A 23,196-nucleotide genomic window follows, 5' to 3' on the forward strand; every position below is an offset into this window, starting at 1 on the left:
TGTACTCCGGAAGTGGACATAATCACGCCTGGTGCTGCTGACACCCTTTCTTGTGCAAACTATGCGATAACACGAAGAGCTCAGTACAAGGTAGGCAAGTTCAGTTCCATTGCTGTACAGAGTGTCCTGGGCAACTTCGATGTCGATGACCAACTTAATAAATCTGTCGAATCCGTAGATGGAGCTAACGGTCTTTCACAAGAATTTACCAAGCTCTTGCATCTTGGTAAGGTGGGTTGGTTGAATGTGTCCATTTGCATAAATGGATGACAAATTCAGTGAAATAGCTATCAAGGCTGACACTGATTTTGATGAGCTATCGGTGTAGTATACACTTGGTCTGAAGGGGAATTTGCCTGATGACTGTTTTGCTTTCAATCAAAAACTCGAGGCATTCTCACCCACAAAGGGGAGAGTAGTCACCTCACTTAGTTTATGGAGTATATTATTACTTGTAATTGTTTGGGTTTTTTAAATTAGCACGATTTCTTGTTTGCCTGCAGGAAAGGTTAATGTATATGATAGGGCGAATATAGATTTTGCGTTTTAATTGTTTTTGGGAAATTTGTTTAAAACACCGTCAACATGAAATTAAGTATATAAAATATAGGCCCTTTCATGTGGAAAAGTGGATATTTTCAGACTGTCTGCCCAATCAACTGTCGATTTCCTGTATTATTAACTGTATACATCTGTAATATTAACTGTTTCTACCCTGTTTATATTCTGTATCATTGACTGTATATACCCTGTTTATATTCTGTATCATTAACTGTTTATACCCTGTACCGTTAACTGTTTATACGCTGTATCATTGCTTGTGTATAATCTGTATCATGAACTGTTTATACGTTTATAATTACCTGTGTATAATATGTATCATGAACTGTTTATACGTTGTACCATTAACTGTTTATACCTTGTTTCTTTAACTGTTTTAATCCTGCATCATTGCCTGTGTAGAATCAGTATCATGAACTGTTAATACACTGTATCATTGCCTGCGTATAATCTGTATCATGAACTGTTTATACGTTGTATCATTGCCTGTGTATAATATGTATCATGAACTGTTTATATCCTGTATCATTGCCTGTATATAGTCTGTATCATGAACTGTTTATACGTTGTATCATTGTCTGTGTATACCTTGTTTCTTTAACTTTTTTTACCCTGCATCATGCCTGTGTAGAATCTGTATCATGAACTGTTTATACCCTGTATCATTGCCTGCGTATAATCTGTATCATGAACTGTTTATACGCTGTATCATCGTCTGCGTATAATCTGTATCATGAACTGTTTATACCCTATATCATCGTCTGCGTATAACCTGTATCATGTACTGTTTATACGCTGTATCATTGTTTGCGTATAATCTGTATCATGAACTGTTTATACCCTATATCATCATCTGCGTATAATCTGCACCTTTAACTGTTTATACCCTGTATCTTTAACTGTTAATACCCTGTATCATTAACTGTTTATACCTGTATCATTAGCCAATTATACTTTGTACCATTAACTATTTATACTCTGCATCATTAACTGTTTTTACCCTGTGTCATTAACTCTTTGTATTCTGTATCATTAACTGTTTTACCCGGTATCATTTACTGTTTATACCTTGTATCATTAACTGTGTATAATCTCTATCATTGCCTGCGTATAATCTGTCATTAACAGTTATTAATCTGTATCATTAACTGTTTATACCCTATATCGTTAGCTGTTAATACCCTGTATCAAAACCTGTTTATACCCTGCATCTCTAGCTGTAAATACGATATGGCTGAAATATTGCTGATGTGACATAAAATCTTAACTCACTCACTCACTGTAAATACCATGTATCATTAACTGTTTATACCCTATATCGTTAGCTGTTAATACCCTGTATCATTGACTGTTTTTACCCAGCATCCTTTAACTGTTCATACCCTGCATCAATTACTGTTTATTGCCAGCATCATGTACTGTTTTTACAAAGCACCATTTCCTATTTATACCAAGCATCATGTACTGTTTATACCCTGTATCATAAACTGTTTATGACCTGTATCAATTACTGTTTATACCCTATGTAATTAACTGTTTATACCCCGTATGATTAACTGTTTTTACCCCGCATCATTTACTATTTATATATTTATGTATGTTTACTGACAAACCTAGAAACATCATCGGGGCGAACAGGGATTCGAACCCACAATCATAGGTTTCTGGCGTGCCCAAGGGACGAGGCCACAGTGGAAGTATGTGATGTAAATAGTAAAAAATAAAAGTAAAATGTTTTCCTCAAGTAAACAATATTACATGCCCTTGGCAAATTGAATGCCATTGTGTTCGTGTTGTCGAAATATAAACGAATGAATGTAACAGAATTAGTCCCTGTCTACAATCTACCGATCAAATGCCTAAATGGACTCAAGAGTGACATTTTTACATGTGTAAATGTCGAAGATATGTGCAGCTTTATATTTCAACCCTGGCGTAATAGTAAAGATTCCCTGATTTACCTTGAGCTGAAGTTCCTGTTATCAATGGTCATCTTGCTCCTTTGCAATCCTCCAGACCAGGCAATGTAAGCAAACAACAGACACAGACAAACGGCGTACGTAAATGCTAAAACATGCCAGGACACAGCTCGCATCTTGTTTGCTGATCCACTTATCCACTCAGGATCTTTTCCACACTAAACAGATCATATGGTTATCACTTACGGTTAAAAGAGTATTTGAGGTAGGAAACGACCGCACTGAGTGGGCGGATCTTGTACGAATGATCTGACACGCGACTCTACAGCCTCAATTGATTTTCTGTTCATAAGTGACTGTTACGGCACAGCTAATCAAAGACCAACGTTGTCCACTGTGACGACATTCAAGCCCAATGTGAAACTTTCCTGGTGATTCGTCACAACATACAGACAGAAATAGTTTATCAAAGTGTCACAAGTTAAACACACTTTGCTGAAACATTTCACAACACAATGAAATATGTTTAACATCCAGCCATATCTTGGCTTACGAAACACTACTTATTTATAACATTATGTACGATGAAATTATTATACTATTCACAATGATATACTCGTTATAAAATGATGTAAATCAATACACAATGCAAGTATCATATGAATAAGTATTATCTACAAACATGTTTCTTATGGTAGAAGCAATACATTTGATATGCTTAGGATTTTTTTCAGATAACAATTTAATGTAAAATATTTACGTTCTGTAGAATTGTAAGAAGATAAAATAATGGCGTGTCTTAGGTCCTTATAGAAATTACACTCTGAAAGGAAATGAACTTCTGTTTCCACTGTGTTACAAAAATAACAAGTTCTGTGCTCTAAAGGGGTGTCTATTGCGCCAACCAGCCTCTGCATGAAGGGAGATGTTTCCCTAGCGTTGTCTAGAGAGATATTTCAAGGAATACAATGCTTTGCAAGAAAATGCCCGGGACAAGATATTTTTTTTTATAAAAGACGGTAGTTACGTAGCTTATTTCTATGCTGAGGACTCGATGTATCGTTCCTGAAATGTTCAAACCAATCATATTCATCTATTACTTTATTAGATCATAGGGTTGCCGATATCATAAAGGATTTATCTAGCACGAAAACGACAGCCTCGCCCCCTAGGGGTTGGGATATCGTCCTGGGTTTTTTAAAGGAACGGGGCTTAAATAGGGAGATGATAGGTAATAGGTGACGTTGGCGAGAGTTAGAGAGGCAGTACATGCACGAAGACACTGAACATGTACAAATTTACACCCCAAGTCCCTAGAAGAAAGGACAGAAATATAAGACATCATTACTCTGGGTTTGGGGATGGGGGGGTGGGAACCCTTCGGGTAGAAATCAGCCAATGAGAGGACAACAATTAAAAAACGGGCAAAAGTGCTTGTTATACTACTCACTCACTCACTCACTCACTCATGTTGAGAGGATGAGTAGCCTTGTTGTGATTCTAAACATTTTATATCAATTTAGCCAAGTTTGATATATAAACAACAAATAGATTTCAGTTTGATGTCATCTTGATATATTAGTTGAACCGTACTTATTTTCTGGCTGCTATAAAACAATCAAAGATTTATTTAAGCTGGCATGAATATCCTTATATACTTTGCATGTCTGTTCTCAGTATTCCTTCTATTCCACCAAGCGGTTGGTCCTACAAGAAATGTTCCTCAAGAGTAATTGAGTGAGTTTGGTTTAACGCCGCTTTTAACAGTATTCCAGTTATATCGCGGCGTCTCAGCTTAATGTGGGAGGAAAGCCCGACGTGATGCAGGTCCCAGACGTTTACCGCTTCGGTGAAACCCACGAGCACAGTTATGGTGCTGACAAACCTAGAATCATAATCGGGGCGAACCGGGATTCGAACCCACAATAATAGGTTTCTGGCGTGCCCAAGGGACGCAACTCTGCACAGCGAATCGCGGCGCCTTAGACGAGTGGGCCACCCTTGCCCCCTAGCAATGAGAAATTGACACACATGGCTATACACTGACAATATCTCTCATGTCAGCAGTCAATAACAGCGACAAATAATATCAGACATCCATGTGAAAAGCAGAGTCGACTGCGCAATTCCGACTACTTCATGACCACGTAGCTAGCTAGTAAACTAGCTATATAGTGTTGCTAAATATTTAAACTGTCCAAGTCGGACTAGAAACAATTGCTTGAAAATATACAGTTGGTTTGAATTACATTGCCAATGCTTAACGTGCACAACTGATCAAGTAATATAAGACCGTCAAATTTGGCGACATGGGTACAATGTGTGAAGCCCATTTCTGGTGTCCCCCGCCGTGATATTGCTGAAATATTGCTAAAAGCGGCGTAAACCATACTCACTCCAATTTGGAGGTATCCGCCACTTGTCTATCATACAATTGTTTGAACGTTTTACTGTGGCCTTGAATTTAACTTAATTTAATCGATAGAGCGTGATACACTTGTTTTCAGCTCGTCAGGGTTTTGGTGTGTCAATGCATTATATTTACAACTTAGGTAATGGAAACTGTTCCATGGAGGAAGTGATCTTGGTTTCCCTAATTAGTGGTATCAGTGGAGATATTTCAGTTGGTATTATTGCTAAGAAAAGCTACTGTAGCAGTGAATCGACTGAATGTCACAGCAGTTTTCGAATTCATCTTTGGGAGGCAGATGTCGATCAAAGAGGATGAAAATAGAAGGGTATCTCACATTGTTCTTCTTCTTCAAATACATATAATTTGCTTATCAGATGTATGTGATCGTTTTGTACGATTTAGGTTTGACGCCGCTTTTAACAGTTATCCAGTTATGTCACGGCGTGTCAGCTGAATATGGGAGGAATGCCCGAAGTGATGCAGGTCTCAGACTTTTACCACTTCGTTGAAACCCACGAGAGTCTGTCGTCTTAGGCGCCGCGATTCGTTGTGAAGAGTTGCGTCCCAAGTGTGTGATATGTTTCTTAAAGAATCAAAATGATGTTTCAAGATATGTGAGTGAGGCTATGTGAGAGGTATGCTGCATCGTAAAGATTTGGGAACTGGGGTCAATACAGCTCCTTGTGATGAGGTGATGAAAGTGTATCATGCGTCGATGACGGCAGGTCATATGGGAGCCAAGATAAGGTCTTAAGTTTATTGGCCAGGCATACAGGGTAACGTCAGACGGCATTGCATGTCTTGTGGTGTTTGTCAGAAGAATATTCCCAAAGGCAAGATCAGTAGGGTTCTGATAGGACAGATTATTTTAATTTCAACTCCATTTGAGAGGATTACTGTTGATCTTGTTGGTCCATTATTTCCGGTTACTGACATAGGCAATTGGTATGTCCTCAGGGGGTAGATTATCCAGAGGCAATTGTTCTTCCCAGAATTGAGAATATGTAGCTGAGGCATAACTGGAGATTTTTGTTGAGTGGGCGTTTCTAAAGAGAAGTTATCGGATACAATTCAAAAGGCAAAGCCTAGGCAGAACAATTCAAAAGGAAAGCCTAGGCAGATGAAAGCAGGAGATCAGATGTTTTACCGCCTACCAGCCACAACATGTTGCTGTTGAAATGGAAAGGACCCTTTGTTGTTGAGAAGTTTGGTGTGGGATATTATCGGGTGATAGTTGGCGATAAACTGAAGAGTTACCATGCTAATGTATTGAAGGATTACGTGGAAAGAGAGGCGGTTGGAAGTACCGTTGGATTTGATGTAAGTGTCAGTCTTCCAGAGCATGTAGGTACAGGTATGGCTGATGTCCCTGGGGCAACAGCAGAAATTAGTCAGGAAACTGAAATGCCTAAGATAGTTTCTCCCAATTTACAATCAAAAGAAACTTATCTCGATGTTGATATTTCTCCCAATTTGACTTGTGCTCAGTGAGTGAGTTTGGTTTTACGCCGCTTTTAGCAATATTCCAGCAAAATCACGGCGGGGGACACCAGAAATGGGCTCCACACTTTGTACCCATGTCGGAAATCGAACCTAGGTCTTCGGCGTGATGAGCGAACGCTTTAACCACTAGGCTACCCCACTGCCCCTGACTTGTGCTCGGCAGGCGCAGGTTAAGGAGTTGTAGTTTGCAGATGTAATTTCAGACTTACAAGGACTATACTAAGACTATGGAGTACCAGATTTAGTTTACTTCTAATCCCGTTAGGTCTAAGCCATATCAATTACCTCATCACATGAAGGAGGTAGTTGCTTTTGAGGCGCAATCTATGCTGGATCTAGGAGTGATTGAAGCTACACATTCCCCGTATCGACAGATCATCAACCGTTAGTTTGGATGACAAAGTTGGTATTCTTTGGAAACACAAGGACACTTGCCTACAAATAACCATAATATAGCTTACCGGAGTCCCAGGTCTCTGGCTAAACGTCTTGTCAACGGTGAAGACTTTGTCAACGTCCATAGTGATAACTTAACCTGAAATAATTATATTCCAGGGCCAAACATGCAAACTAACGGAAGAAGAACATATTTCTATCTCAAAACGGGTATAAGCCCAAAGAAGCCTGGAAAAGTGCGTGTTGTATTGATTCCCACTTGCTGAAGAAATGGTTCATGAGGTGAGTGTGCCTGAAATTGACTCGGATTCACGTTGCTTCCTTTGGAACCCGGCTAGGAATGAAGCGGAGGTGTACTCCGGAAGTGGACATAATCACGCCTGGTGCTGCTGACACCCTTTCTTGTGCAAACTATGCGATAACACGAAGAGCTCAGTACAAGGTAGGCAAGTTCAGTTCCATTGCTGTACAGAGTGTCCTGGGCAACTTCGATGTCGATGACCAACTTAATAAATCTGTCGAATCCGTAGATGGAGCTAACGGTCTTTCACAAGAATTTACCAAGCTCTTGCATCTTGGTAAGGTGGGTTGGTTGAATGTGTCCATTTGCATAAATGGATGACAAATTCAGTGAAATAGCTATCAAGGCTGACACTGATTTTGATGAGCTATCGGTGTAGTATACACTTGGTCTGAAGGGGAATTTGCCTGATGACTGTTTTGCTTTCAATCAAAAACTCGAGGCATTCTCACCCACAAAGGGGAGAGTAGTCACCTCACTTAGTTTATGGAGTATATTATTACTTGTAATTGTTTGTGTTTTTTTAAATTAGCACGATTTCTTGTTTGCCTGCAGGAAAGGTTAATGTATATGATAGGGCGAATATAGATTTTGCGTTTTAATTGTTTTTGGGAAATTTGTTTAAAACACCGTCAACATGAAATTAAGTGTATAAAATATAGGCCCTTTCATGTGGAAAAGCGGATATTTTCGCGACTGTCTGCCCAATCAACTGTCGATTTCCTGTATTATTAACTGTATACATCTGTAATATTAACTGTTTATTCCCTGTTTATATTCTGTATCATTGACTGTATATACCCTGTTTATATTCTGTATCATTAACTGTTTATACCCTCTACCGTTAACTGTTTATACGCTGTATCATTGCTTGTGTATAATCTGTATCATGAACTGTTTATACGTTTATAATTACCTGTGTATAATCTGTATCATGAACTGTTTATACGTTGTACCATTAACTGTTTATACCTTGTTTCTTTAACTGTTTTTACCCTGCATCATTGCCTGTGTATAATCTGTACCATGAACTGTTTATACGTTGTATCATTGCCTGTGTATAATATGTATCATGAACTGTTTATATCCTGTATCATTGCCTGTATATAGTCTGTACCATGAACTGTTTATACGTTGTATCATTGCCTGTGTATAATATGTATCATGAACTGTTTATATCCTGTATCATTGCCTGTATATAGTCTGTACCATGAACTGTTTATACGTTGTATCATTGCCTGTGTATAATATGTATCATGAACTGTTTATATCCTGTATCATTGCCTGTATATAGTCTGTACCATGAACTGGTTATACGTTGTATCATTGCCTGTGTATAATATGTATCATGAAATGTTTATATCCTGTATCATTGCCTGTATATAGTCTGTACCATGAACTGTTTATACGTTGTATCATTGCCTGTGTAAAATATGTATCATGAACTGTTTATATCCTGTACCATTGCCTGTATATAGTCTGTACCATGAACTGTTTATACGTTGTATCATTGCCTGTGTATAATATGTATCATAAACTGTTTATATCCTGTATCATTGCCTGTATATAGTCTGTACCATGAAATGTTTATACGTTGTATCATTGCCTGTGTATAATATGTATCATGAACTGTTTATATCCTGTATCATTGCCTGTATATAGTCTGTACCATGAAATGTTTATACGTTGTATCATTGTCTGTGTATAATATGTATCATGAACGGTTTATACACTGTATCATTGCCTGTGTATAATATGTATAATGAACTGTTTATATCCTGTATCATTGCCTGTATATAGTCTGTACCATGAAATGTTTATACGTTGTATCATTGCCTGTGTATAATATGTATCATGAACTGTTTATATCCTGTACCATTGCCTGTATATAGTCTGTACCATGAACTGTTAATACCCTGTACCATTGCCTGTGTATAATATGTACCATGAACTGTTTATACGTTGTATCATTGCCTGTGTATAATATGTATCATGAAGTGTTTATATCCTGTATCATTGCCTGTATATAGTCTGTACCATGAACTGTTTATACGTTGTATCATTGCCTGTGTATAATATGTATCATGAACTGTTTATATCCTGTATCATTGCCTGTATATAGTCTGTACCATGAACTGTTTATACGTTGTATCATTGCCTGTGTATAATATGTATCATGAACTGTTTATATCCTGTATCATTGCCTGTATATAGTCTGTACCATGAACTGTTTATACGTTGTATCATTGCCTGTGTATAATATGTATCATGAACTGTTTATATCCTGTATCATTGCCTGTATATAGTCTGTACCATGAACTGTTTATACGTTGTATCATTGCCTGTGTATAATATGTATCATGAACTGTTTATATCCTGTATCATTGCCTGTATATAGTCTGTACCTTGAACTGTTTATACGTTGTATCATTGCGTGTGTATAATATGTATCATGAACTGTTTATATCCTGTATCATTGCCTGTATATAGTCTGTACCATGAACTGTTTATACATTGTATCATTGCCTGTGTATAATATGTACCATGAACTGTTAATACCCTGTACCATTGCCTTTGTATAATCTGTACCATGAACTGTTTATACGTTGTATCATTGCCTGTGTATAATATGTATCATGAACTGTTTATATCCTGTATCATTGCCTGTATATAGTCTGTACCATGAACTGTTTATACGTTGTATCATTGCCTGTGTATAATATGTATCATGAACTGTTTATATCCTGTATCATTGCCTGTATATAGTCTGTACCATGAACTGTTTATACGTTGTATCATTGCCTGTGTATAATATGTATCATGAACTGTTTATATCATGTATCATTGCCTGTATATAGTCTGTACCATGAACTGTTTATACGTTGTATCATTGCCTGTGTATAATATGTATCATGAACTGTTTATATCCTGTATCATTGCCTGTATATAGTCTGTACCATGAACTGTTTATATCCTGTACCATTGCCTGCGTATAACCTGTACCATGAACTGTTTATACGTTGTATCATTGCCTGTGTATAATATGTATCATGAACTGTTTATATCCTGTATCATTGCCTGTATATAGTCTGTACCATGAACTGTTTATACGTTGTATCATTGCCTGTGTATAATATGTATCATGAACTGTTTATATCCTGTATCATTGCCTGTATATAGTCTCTACCATGAACTGTTTATACGTTGTATCATTGCCTGTGTATAATATGTATCATGAACTGTTTATACACTGTATCATTGCCTTTGTATAATCTGTATCATGAACTGTTTATACCCTGTATCATTGTCTGTGTATACTTTGTTTCTTTAACTGTTTTACCCTGTATCATTGCCTGTGTAGAATCTGTATCATGAACTGTTTATACCCTGTATCATTGCCTGCGTATAATCTGTATCATGAACTGTTTATACGCTGTATCATCGTCTGCGTATAATCTGTATCATGAACTGTTTATACGTTGTATCATTGCCTGTATATAGTCTGTACCATGAACTGTTTATACGTTGTATCATTGCCTGTGTATAATATGTATCATGAACTGTTTATACACTGTATCATTGCCTTTGTATAATCTGTATCATGAACTGTTTATACCCTGTATCATTGTCTGTGTATACTTTGTTTCTTTAACTGTTTTACCCTGTATCATTGCCTGTGTAGAATCTGTATCATGAACTGTTTATACACTATATCATTGCCTGCGTATAATCTGTATCATGAACTGTTTATACGCTGTATCATCGTCTGCGTATAATCTGTATCATGAACTGTTTTTACGCTGTATCATCGTCTGCGTATTATCTGTATCATGAACTGTTTATACGCTGTATCATTGCCTGTGTAGAATCTGTATCATGAACTGTTTATACCCTATATCATCGTCTGCGTATAATCTGTATCATGAACTGGTTATACCCTATATCATCGTCTGCGTATAATCTGTATCATGAACTGTTTATACCCTGTATCATTGTCTGCGTATAATCTGTATCATGAACTGTTTTTACCCTATATCATCGTCTGCGTATAATCTGTTTCATGAACTGTTTATACCCTATATCATTGTCTGCGTATAATCTGTATCATGAACTGTTTTTACCCTGTATCATTGTCTTCGTATAATCTGTATCATGAACTTTTTATACCCTATATCAACGTCTGCGTATAATCTGCACCTTTATCTGTTTATACCCTGTATCTTTAACTGTTAATACCCTGTATCATTAACTGTTTATACCTGTATCATTAGCCAATTATACTTTGTACCATTAACTGTTTATACTCTGCATCATGAGTACTCTGTTTATCATCGTCTGCGTATAATCTGTTTCATGAACTTTTTATACCCTATATCATTGTCTGCGTATAATCTGTATCATGAACTGTTTTTACCCTGTGCCATTAACTCTTTGTATTCTGTATCATTAACTGTTTATACCTTGTATCATTAACTGTGTATAATCTCTATCATTGCCTGCGTATAATCTGTCATTAACAGTTAATAATCTGTATCATTAACTGTTTATACCCTATTTCGTTAGCTGTTAATACCCTGTATCATTACCTGTTTATACCCTGCATCTCTAGCTGTAAATACGATATGGCTGAAATATTGCCGATGTGACTTAAAATCTTAACTCACTCACTCACTGTAAATACCATGTATCATTAACTGTTTATACCCTATATCGTTAGCTGTTAATACCCTGTATCATTAACTGTCGATGACCTGTATCATTAACTGTTTATACCTTGTCTTATTAACTGTTTATTACCTGTATCATTAACTGTTTATACCCTATATCATTAACTGTTTATACCCTGTATTATTAATTGTTTATATCCTGTCTTATTAACTGTTTATGACCTGTAGCATTAACTATTGATACCCTGTATCATTAACTGTTGATGACCTGTATCATGAACTGTTTATACCTTGTTTCTTTAACTGTTTATACCCTGTATCATTAACTATTTATACCCTGCTTCATAAACTGTTTATGGCCTGTATCATTAACTGTTTATATCCTGTAACGTTAACTGTTTTTACCCAGCATCCTTTAACTGTTCATACCCTGCATCATTTACTGTTTATTGCCAGCATCATGTACTGTTTATACCAAGCACCATTTCCTATTTATACCATGCTCAATGTACTGTTTATACCTTGTATCATAAACTGTTTATGACCTGTATCAATTACTGTTTATACCCTATGTAATTAACTGTTTATACCCAGCATCATTTACTGTTTATACCCTGTATCATTAACTGTTTATGACCTGTATCATTAACTGTTTATACCCTGTATCATTAACTGTTTATACCCTGTTTCATTAACTGTTTATACCCTGTTTCATTAACTGTTTATACCCTGTATCATAAACTGTTTATGACCCGCATCATTTACTATTAATACCCCGCATCATTAACTGTATATACCCTGTATCATTAACTGTTTATACCCCGCATCATTTACTGTTGATATCCTGTATCATTAACTCTTTATACCCTGTATCATAAACTGTTTATACCCCGCATCATTAACTGTTTTTACCCCGCATCATTAACTGTTTATACCCTGTATCATTAACTGATTTTACCCCGCACCATTAACTGTTTATACCCTGTATCATTAACTGTTTGTACCCTGTATCATTAACTGTTTATACCCCGCATCATTAACTGTTTGTACCCTGTATCATTAACTGTTTATACCCCGTATCATTTTTTGTTTATACCCTGCATCATTTACTGTTTATATCCTGCATCATTTACTGTTGATACCCCGCATCATTTACTGTTTATACTTTGTATGATAGACAACTGATTATCATTTCGTGCTCAGTTCATTTTAGCTACCGTCAAACATGGATGAATACTTTCTTTTGCCCGGCAGTGTACCTTGCTGATCATCCGACCACAGATTATCCAGACCGCCTCCGTGGTCTAGTGGTAGAGCGTCCGCCCGGAGAGCGTAAGGTCCGGGGTTCGATCCAAAAGACGTTAAAAGATGGTACTTGTTGTTACCCTGTCTGGCGCTCGGCATTGAGGGGCTTAAACAAGGACTGGTCGGCTCGGAGTCAGTATACTGTGTCTGAGTGGGGTATTCATGTTAAACTGCGGCATGGTATCTCAGTGAGCTAGCACTATAAATCGGCATCAGTCCGGACTAGTACAAGCAGCCACACAAACGCATACACATACACATACACGTACACGTACATGCACGTCGCTATATAAGTGCAAAAATCTTGGACGCGACGTTAAACCCAATTTCACCTCACCTCACCTCACAGATTATCCAGAAATAAGACTCCAATATGATGTCGATGAATGCTTTATTCAAGTAGAGGGGCACATGTTGGCCAGAACCACTCACTTACTCGAGCCATGCAGCCACGGTCGGCCTCGAGGTAGGTGCGTTCGGGAGGTTCCGAACAGTAGATCGGGACACTAGTGACCATTCTTCAATGACACTGCAAAGATCATGATTTGAATGGTGAACAGAGTTTCATAACTATCACAATTTTATCTGTCCTGACTGTTAGATGATAGAAGCAGCGGAGTCAACTCATAGTCATGTCTTAATGAATGAAACAAACATGGAATTGAACGTTGTATTATGTCAGTAACTTGGGGTGTTAAATTGAATTAAAACAAATTAATCTTTTCATTTCAAGTTAGAAATGCTGAGCCACATATACAGTCGCACCCTCTACAAAAACAGCTATACATCTAGATCCAGAAGAAACCCCCTGCCTCTAATTCTGCCTCTACATCTACAGCTATCCCGTCTACATCTACAGCGAACTCCGTCAGCATCTCTCTAACTACTCTAAAAGCTCTACATTTACAAATAGTACCTCTACATCGACAACTACTCCATCTACAAAAACTCCATATATATCTACAAATACTTCTACAACATCTACCACTACTCCCTCTACATCTACAAGTCCTCCCACTACATCTACAACGACTCCATCTACAACTTCTCCCTCTTCATCAACAACTACTACATCTACAACTAATCACTCTCCATCGACCTCTACAACGACACCGCCTACATCTACATCTACTCAATCTACGTCTACAACTACTCCCTCTATATCTACAACTACTTCCTCTACATCAACAACTTCTCACCGCTTCATCCACAACTCCACAACATCCACAACTTCTACATCTGAAACAAACCCCTCTACAACTTCACCTCTTCATCTGCATGTACTCCTACTAAATATACCTCCTCTACACCTACAAACTACTTCCACTACATCTACAACTACTCCCTCTACACTCACAAGTACTCCCTCTACAACTGCATCTACTCCCTCTACATCTACAACTACTCCCTCTACGTCTACAACTACTACCACTACATCTACAACTACTCCCTCTACATCTACAACTACTCCCTCTACATCTACAACTACTCCCTCTACGTCTACAACTACTACCACTACATCTACAACTACTCCCTCTACATCTATAACTACTACCACTACATCTACAACTACTCCCTCTACATCTACAACTACTCCCTCTACATCTACAACTACTCCCTCTACGTCTACAACTACTACCACTACATCTACAACTACTCCCTCTACATCTACAACTACTACCACTACATCTACAACAACTCCTTCTACATCTACAACTACTCCCTCTACGTCTACAACTACTACCACTACATCTACAACTACTCCCTCTACATCTACAACTACTCCCTCTACATCTACAACTACTACCACTACATCTACAACTACTCCCTCTACGTCTACAACTACTACCACTACATCTACAACAACTCCTTCTACATATACATCTACTCCATCTACATCTACAACTACTCCATCTATATCGACAACTACTACCACTACATCTACAACAACTCCTTCTACATATACATCTACTCCATCTACATCTACAACTACTCCCTCTACATCTACAACTACTACCACTACATCTACAACAACTCCCTCTACGTCTACAACTACTACCACTACATCTACAACAACTCCTTCTACATATACATCTACTCCATCTACATCTACAACTACTCCCTCTACATCTACAACTACTACCACTACATCTACAACAACTCCTTCTACATATACATCTACTCCATCTACATCTACAACTACTCCCTCTACATCTACAACTACTCCCTCTACGTCTACAACTACTACCACTACATCTACAACAACTCCTTCTACATATACATCTACTCCATCTACATCTACAACTACTCCCTCTACATCTACAACTACTCCCTCTACATCTACAACTACTCCCTCTTCAATTACTCCCTCTACGTCTACAACTACTTCCTCTACATCTACAACTACCACTACACCTACTCCCTCTACATCTACATCTAAACCCTCTACATCTACAATTACTCCCTCTACATTTACATCTACTACCTCTACATCTACATGTACATCTATTCCCTCTACATCTACTCCCTCTACACCTACAACTTTTCCCTCTACATCTACAACTACTCCCTCTACATCTACAACTACTCCCTCTACGTCTACAACTACTACCACTACATCTACAACTACTCCCTCTACATCTACAACTACTACCACTACATCTACAACAACTCCTTCTACATCTACAACTACTCCCTCTACGTCTACAACTACTACCACTACATCTACAACTACTCCCTCTACATCTACAACTACTCCCTCTACATCTACAACTACTACCACTACATCTACAACTACTCCCTCTACGTCTACAACTACTACCACTACATCTACAACAACTCCTTCTACATATACATCTACTCCATCTACATCTACAACTACTCCATCTATATCGACAACTACTACCACTACATCTACAACAACTCCTTCTACATATACATCTACTCCATCTACATCTACAACTACTCCCTCTACATCTACAACTACTACCACTACATCTACAACAACTCCCTCTACGTCTACAACTACTACCACTACATCTACAACAACTCCTTCTACATATACATCTACTCCATCTACATCTACAACTACTCCCTCTACATCTACAACTACTACCACTACATCTACAACAACTCCTTCTACATATACATCTACTCCATCTACATCTACAACTACTCCCTCTACATCTACAACTACTCCCTCTACGTCTACAACTACTACCACTACATCTACAACAACTCCTTCTACATATACATCTACTCCATCTACATCTACAACTACTCCCTCTACATCTACAACTACTCCCTCTACATCTACAACTACTCCCTCTTCAATTACTCCCTCTACGTCTACAACTACTTCCTCTACATCTACAACTACCACTACACCTACTCCCTCTACATCTACATCTAAACCCTCTACATCTACAATTACTCCCTCTACATTTACATCTACTACCTCTACATCTACATGTACATCTATTCCCTCTACATCTACTCCCTCTACACCTACAACTTTTCCCTCTACATCTACAACTACTCCCTCTACATCTACGCCTATGCGACCACCTACTGACAACTATTTATGTTTTTATGTTTGTTTGTTGTTTACCACTTGCACTTAGCAATATTCCAGCTCTGGGACGGTGGCCTATAGAAAAGACATCAATGCAGTGATGGATTCCACAAGCAAAGATCCGGGCCTTCAGATTATGCTTACACGTCATCAACCTGACCATGGCCACCCGATCCATTTGGTCGCCACGACCAGCACAAATTGCTGGGGACCAATTCTAACCCGGATTCTGAAGCAGGGTTATAAAGTATACCTTAGAATGCTTACCCAATGACATTGTAAGCAATGAATAAGCTGTCTCCTTCAATATAAATGTCTTGGACAGTCGCACGTAAGTCCATGACAAAGGTTTCCACCATTGTCTCCAGGTTATATTTGGAGAGTGTTGGAGGTTGATACTCCGTGTAGTATACTTCCTGAGCTGAAAGCAGTTGTGTCATTAGTGATGGTTAAACGAATTGGAATTATTTTACTGTTTTTGGTGAACAGAATGTCAAACAAATTCACCTGCCTTAGAGGAACAACATATGCCACTAAGGCAGGACCGAAGCATTAGAAATCTAAAATTATTTAACGCTGTTAGAAAGAATTTATAATTAAAAAATCATGTGGACTCACAAAGGTTGAATATTGCTCTCAATTCCTTTCGCAGCTATTGATTATGACAACGAGAAATCAAGATTCACGTACTGGAATTTTAGTTTTACAGATCATTTTGATATATATATATTGCATTGATGCTCTGTCGGACCGCCTCCGTGGTCTAGTAGTAGAGCGTCCGCCCGGAGAGCGGAAGGTCCGGGGTTCGATCCCCGACCGAGTCATACCAAAAAGACGTTAAAAGATGGTACTTGTTGTTACCCTGTCTGGCGCTCGGCATTAAGGGGCTATAACAAGGACTGGTCGGCTAGGAGTCAGCATACTGTGTCTGAGTGGGGTATTCATGTTAAACTGCGGCATGGTATCTCAGTGAACTTGCACTTAAACTCGGCATCAGTCCGGACTAGTACAAGCAGCGACACCAACACCCACACGTATATGTACGTCGCTTGTCGTTTGAGGTTCAAGTTATTGTAGTGACATATATCATACTGTTGTATCACGTTATTGTAGATGTATATATCATACAGTTGTTTGAGGTTTTAGTTATTGTAGAGGCATATATCATATTGTTGTTAGAGGTTTCAGTTCTTGAAGAGACATATATCATATTGTTGTTAGAGGTTTAAGTTATTGTAGAGACTTATATCATACTGCTGTTAGAGGTTTTAGTTATTGTAGAGACATATATTATATTGTTGTTAGAGGTTTAAGTCCTTGTGGAGACATATATCATATTGTTGTTAGAGGTTTAAGTTATTGTAGAGACTTATATCGTACTGTTGTTAGAGGTTTAAGTTATTGTAGAGACTTATATCGTACTGTTGTTAGAGGTTTAAGTTATTGCAGTGACATATATCATATTGTTGTTAGAGGTTTAAGTGATTGCAGCGACATATATCATATTGTTGTTAGAGGTTTAAGTTATTGCAGTGACATATATCATATTGTTGTTTGAGGTTTAAGTTCTTGTAGAGACTTATATCATATTGTTGTTAGAGGTTTAAGTTCTTGTGGAGACATATATCATATTGTGGTTAGATGTTTAAGTTATTGTAGAGACTTATATCATACTGTTGTTTGGGGTTTAAGTTATTGTAGAGAAATATATCATCTTGTTGTTAGAGGTTTAAGTTATTGTAGAGACAGATATCATATTGTTGTTTGAGGTTTTAGTTCTTGTAGAGACATATATCATACTGTTGTTAGAGGTTTAAGTTATTGTAGAGACACATATCATATTGTTGTTAGAGGTTTAAGTTATTGTAGATACTTGCATCATACTGTTGTTAGAGGTTTAAGTGATTGTAGATACTTATATCATATTGTTGATAGAGGTTTAAGTTATTGTAGAGACATATATCATATTGTTGTTTAAGGTTTAAGTTATTGTAGATACTTATATCATATTGTTGTTAGAGGTTTAAGTTATTGAAGAGACTTATATCATTCTGTTGTTTAAGGTTTAAGTTATTGTAGAGACATATATCATATTGTTGTTAGAGGTTTAAGTTATTGTAGAGGCTTATATCATATTGTTGTTAGAGGTTTAAGTTATTGTAGAGACATATATCATATTGTTGTTTGAGGTTTAAGTTATTGTAGAGACGTCGACATATATCATATTGTTGTTTAAGGTTTAAGTTATTGTAGAGACATATATGATATTGTTGTTAGATGTTTAAGTTATTGTAGAGACTTATATCATACTGTTGTTAGAGGTTTAATTTCTTGTAGAGACATATATCATATTGTTGGTAGGGATTTAAGTTATTGTAGAGATATATATCATATCGTTGTTTGAGGTTTTTAGTTATTGTAGAGACATATATCATATTGTTGTTAGAGGTTTAAGTTATTGTAGAGACATATATCATATTGTTGTTAGAGGTTTGAGTTATTGTAGAGACATATATTATATTGTTGTTTGAGGTTTAAGTTATTGTGGAGACATATATTGTTACGGCCAAAATGATAAAATTATTATTTGGTATTTATGTGTTCCAGATAGATTGTCGGAGAATTGCTATGATTAACCCTAGTTCAAATAGCAGTGATTTATTGTCAAGTTTGTTTTTTAGCGGGCTACAATTTTCGTGGTTACAAAGGGGGATAACTGCTGTGGGTTTTATTTTGGAATTGCAATGTGGGTTATTCTTTTGGAAGAATAGATGGTCTACAAACGGTATGAATTACTTTATTAGCAGTCTTTGCTTAGAAGCATTTTGTGTTGGTATTATTAACTTATAAGCAGCACTTTCTATAGTATTCAGTCACGTTATTTAGTCTGTATTTTCACAAGGCTTTCGAAGCTGTTTGCTGCATTCAAAACTCGCTCGCTTTGCACGAGGTGTTAAAAATAGATTTTGCAACAGGTTGTTTTGCGAGGGCTTTTCAACTTATTATTTAACAGTAAATGCTTATTTATAGAAATATTGGCTATATGACTTGACTGACATGTTTCGGTTCTCCAGAATTTCAAAGTTGTAGACTTTGTAAAAATATATCTTTATTGGTGAAGTTTGTTACATAAAGTTGTAATAGTACCACAATGTAAAATAGCATTATGTCATGCTATATTTTCTTATTTATTGCAGTCAATCTGTCACAAGTGAGACTTCAACACGCTATGAAATATATGAACTGAACCGTGTTTATAAACTTTCACTACAGTCTTCAGTCTTGCTTGTTTTCTGAATTGGCGATAGGGCCTATAGATCTATCTACCATAGAGAAAAACAAATATTGACGTTTTACCCAAACATGAGTAACGACGAAAAGAAATCTCAGACCAATGATGATAATCTCACAAGTACTGATGGTAGAGCAGGGGCTAGGATTAGAAAAGAGACAGAGAAAGGTCTTCAATACCGCATGGAAACAAAAGAAAAGAAAATACGTGGTATTTGTAAGAACTTCAAACAAGTAGAAGAACATATTGATTCTTTGATGCTAAATGAAGATGATTATTGTTATGTACAAGGTGCTTATAGAGACTGGCTATTCACATATGAAGAGTTTATGCAATCCAAGTGTGACTATGAAGAATTATGTTTGCAGTGTGACATAGTGCCAGACTTCAAAATGGTTTTAAGAACAAAGAGTGAGCATCTTTACAGCTTCAAAGATAGTTACTACATGGCTACAAATTAAGGACAAAGAACGCATTGAATCTGTTAATTTGGCGAGGTATGAAGTAAGGTCCAGGACAAGTAGAAGTAACAGATCACTTGTTTCAAGGGTGAGTTCAGTAGCCTCAGCACTGCTCAGGGAGGAACAGAAGAGTGCCGAACTGTCGGCAAGGGCAGTTGCATTAGAGAGAAAACAGGATCTAGAACTTAGGAAATTGAAACTTAAGATTGAAGAAGAAAAACTTGAGTTGAACACGGAACTAGCTATCACAGAGGCGAAGAATTCTGTTCTTGATCGTCGTGATGATAGAAACGACATAGAAGAGCATGAGCTAGGTCATAGGGAGAGGAGATATACAGGTCAGAACACATCCAGACGTCGTGATGATAGAAACGACATAGAAGAGCATGAGCTAGGTCATAGGGAGAGGAGATATACAGGTCAGAACACATCCAGACGTAGTGATAGTCGTATCTTTGTTCAGTCGCCTGATGAACAAGAAAGTGTATCTTCCTCACGACCTGTTCATACTGACGAGGTTATATTGTCAGTGGTTCGACAATTGCGGAAACCAGTTCCTGACATCAAAAAGTTTAGCGGGAATCCACTCGAGTACCGCAAATTCATGAGACAGTTCAGAACTAAAATTGTGATGAATTCAGAATGTGAGGATGAGAAGATGAACTATTTAGAGCAGTTCACTTCTGGGGAAGCGAACAAGATTGTCAGCGGCTATGGCTATTTAGATTCGGAGCAGGGATATCCAGCTGCATTAAAAGAACTTGAAGAACGCTATGGAAATGAAGAGACCATAGTGAATGCCTTTGTGAAAAAAGTGTTAGATTGGCCACTTATTAAAGCTGATAATGCCAAAGCTCTTGATGATTTCTCAATTTTCCTGTGTGAATGTCAAAATGCAGTGCAAAGTATGCCTTATGTCAGAGTACTTGACTTTTCTGAGAACATTAAGAGAATAGTTGGAAAACTACCCTATCAGTATCAGGAGAAGTTCAGGGGTGTAGTACAGAACTTGAGAGAGCGGAAGAGAACTGTAAGTTTTGACAATCTAGTGGACTTTGTGAAGAATGAGGCCAGAAAGGCGAATGATCCCATGTTTGGAAAAGATGCGCTAAGAAAGGATGAGATAGTGCACAAGAAAAACAGTATCTGCAAACAAGACTAAGTATACCTTTGCTGCTAGTCAGGTTAATACACTTGAGACAGAGGAACAGACACAAGATGATAACACAACTGGTAATCAGAGTGGCAGGAATGGTAGCTTATATCCCTTTGAAACCAGATCATTGCGAAAACCCTGTTTGTATTGTTATTCCCAACAGCACAGTCTTGTGAGGTGTGAGAAGTTAACAGGAAAACCTTATGCAGAAAGAATTTCTTTCCTGAAAACAAAAGGTCTTTGTTTCAGATGCCTTAAGAGAGGTCATCTTAGTAGGACTTGCTATTTCAAGGCCAGGTGTAATCAGTGTCAAGGTCGGCACCAAACTTTACTGCATATGGAGAACCAAGACTTTCGAAACTCTGAACAGAACTCTAAGACAGACCATTCCGTGACAAGTGAAAAGACCATTGCAAGTGCCTGTGCAGAGCATCCCAGCCTATGTGATTCTGATAAGGGGATCAGTGACATTGATTGTGCTATGGCTATCATTCCCGTGGTTGTCAAGATGAAGGATGGTTTGAAGACAGTGAAAACCTATGCATTTCTGGACCCAGGGAGCAGCGTCTCCTTCTGTACAGGGAAGTTAAGAAAGGAACTTGGTGTTCATGGGAAAAGAATGAAAATCACCATAGAAACTATGGGAACTCCGCATACAATGCAGACCTATGCTATTAATGGACTGGAAGTTTGTGATTTACAAATGGAGAACTCGATCAGACTGCCAAAGGTCTACACTAAAGCTATGATGCCTGTGTCAAATAGTCACATACCTACAGAGAATGATATTTCTCACTGGTCTCACTTAAGTGACCTAGAGCTTCCAGAGTTGGATGCAGAAATTGGACTATTAATTGGAAACAATGTCCCCGATGCTTACACACCATTTGAATTAAAAACAGGTCCTCGTGGCACCCCGCATGCAGCAAAGACTATGCTAGGTTGGATTGTGTGGAATGTTGTTAGATTTTCAGACGACATGGAGTCCACAGAGGAAGAGCACACAATTTGTTTTGTCAACAGAACAGAAGTACTTGCCATTCAAGAAGTTGAACAACTTGAACACCTGGTTAGGCAATCAATGACCTTTCACTTCTCTGAACGTATAGCAGATGATAAGAAAGAATACTCCAAGGAAGATAGGAGATTTATGAAGAAAATGCATGATACTATTGAACAAAAAGATTATTACCTGAATCTTCCATTCAGGAAAGATGATGTTAAACTGCCACAACCACAATCAAGCTCAGCAGCGACTTGGTGCCTTGAAGAGGAAACTAACAAAGAACATTGAATTCTACACAGATTCCATGGCAAACATTCTTGACAAGGGTTATGCAGAGAGAGTTCCTGACGAGGAGTTGGACAGGGAGGACGGTAGAGTCTGGTATATACCACACCACGGGGTATACCACCCTCGCAAGCCTGACAAGATACGTGTCGTCTTTGACTGCACCGCTACATATGAAGGAGTGTCTTTGAATAATCAGCTCCTAAGTGGTCCAGACTTGATGAATAGTTTGACTGGCATTCTTCTACGTTTTCGACAGGAACCAATAGCTATAATGGCCGACATAGAATCAATGTTTTATCAAGTTAGGGTACCTAAGGAAGACTGTGATTGTCTACGTTTTTACTAGGGGCCTAA

The 23,196-nt window shown here is 37.7% G+C and overlaps 1 protein-coding gene across 1 annotated transcript in view; it reads right to left on the reverse strand.

Moving 5' to 3' along the window:
* Nucleotides 1-13,497: 13,497 nt before the first annotated feature.
* Nucleotides 13,498-23,196, reverse strand: part of LOC139460866 (uncharacterized) — a 41,056-nt gene continuing 31,357 nt past the window's right edge. The window contains exons 6-7 of the mRNA XM_071242344.1: nt 16,907-17,060; nt 13,498-13,594 (exon numbers count right to left, since the gene is read on the reverse strand). Coding sequence (XP_071098445.1) covers nt 13,498-13,594; nt 16,907-17,060 — 251 coding nt within the window. The remainder of the gene's footprint in view (nt 13,595-16,906; nt 17,061-23,196) is intronic.

The sequence above is a fragment of the Haliotis cracherodii genome, unplaced genomic scaffold, assembly GCF_022045235.1.
Source record: "Haliotis cracherodii isolate W230 unplaced genomic scaffold, xgHalCrac1.p SCAF_14, whole genome shotgun sequence".
Lineage (NCBI taxonomy): Eukaryota > Metazoa > Mollusca > Gastropoda > Lepetellida > Haliotidae > Haliotis > Haliotis cracherodii.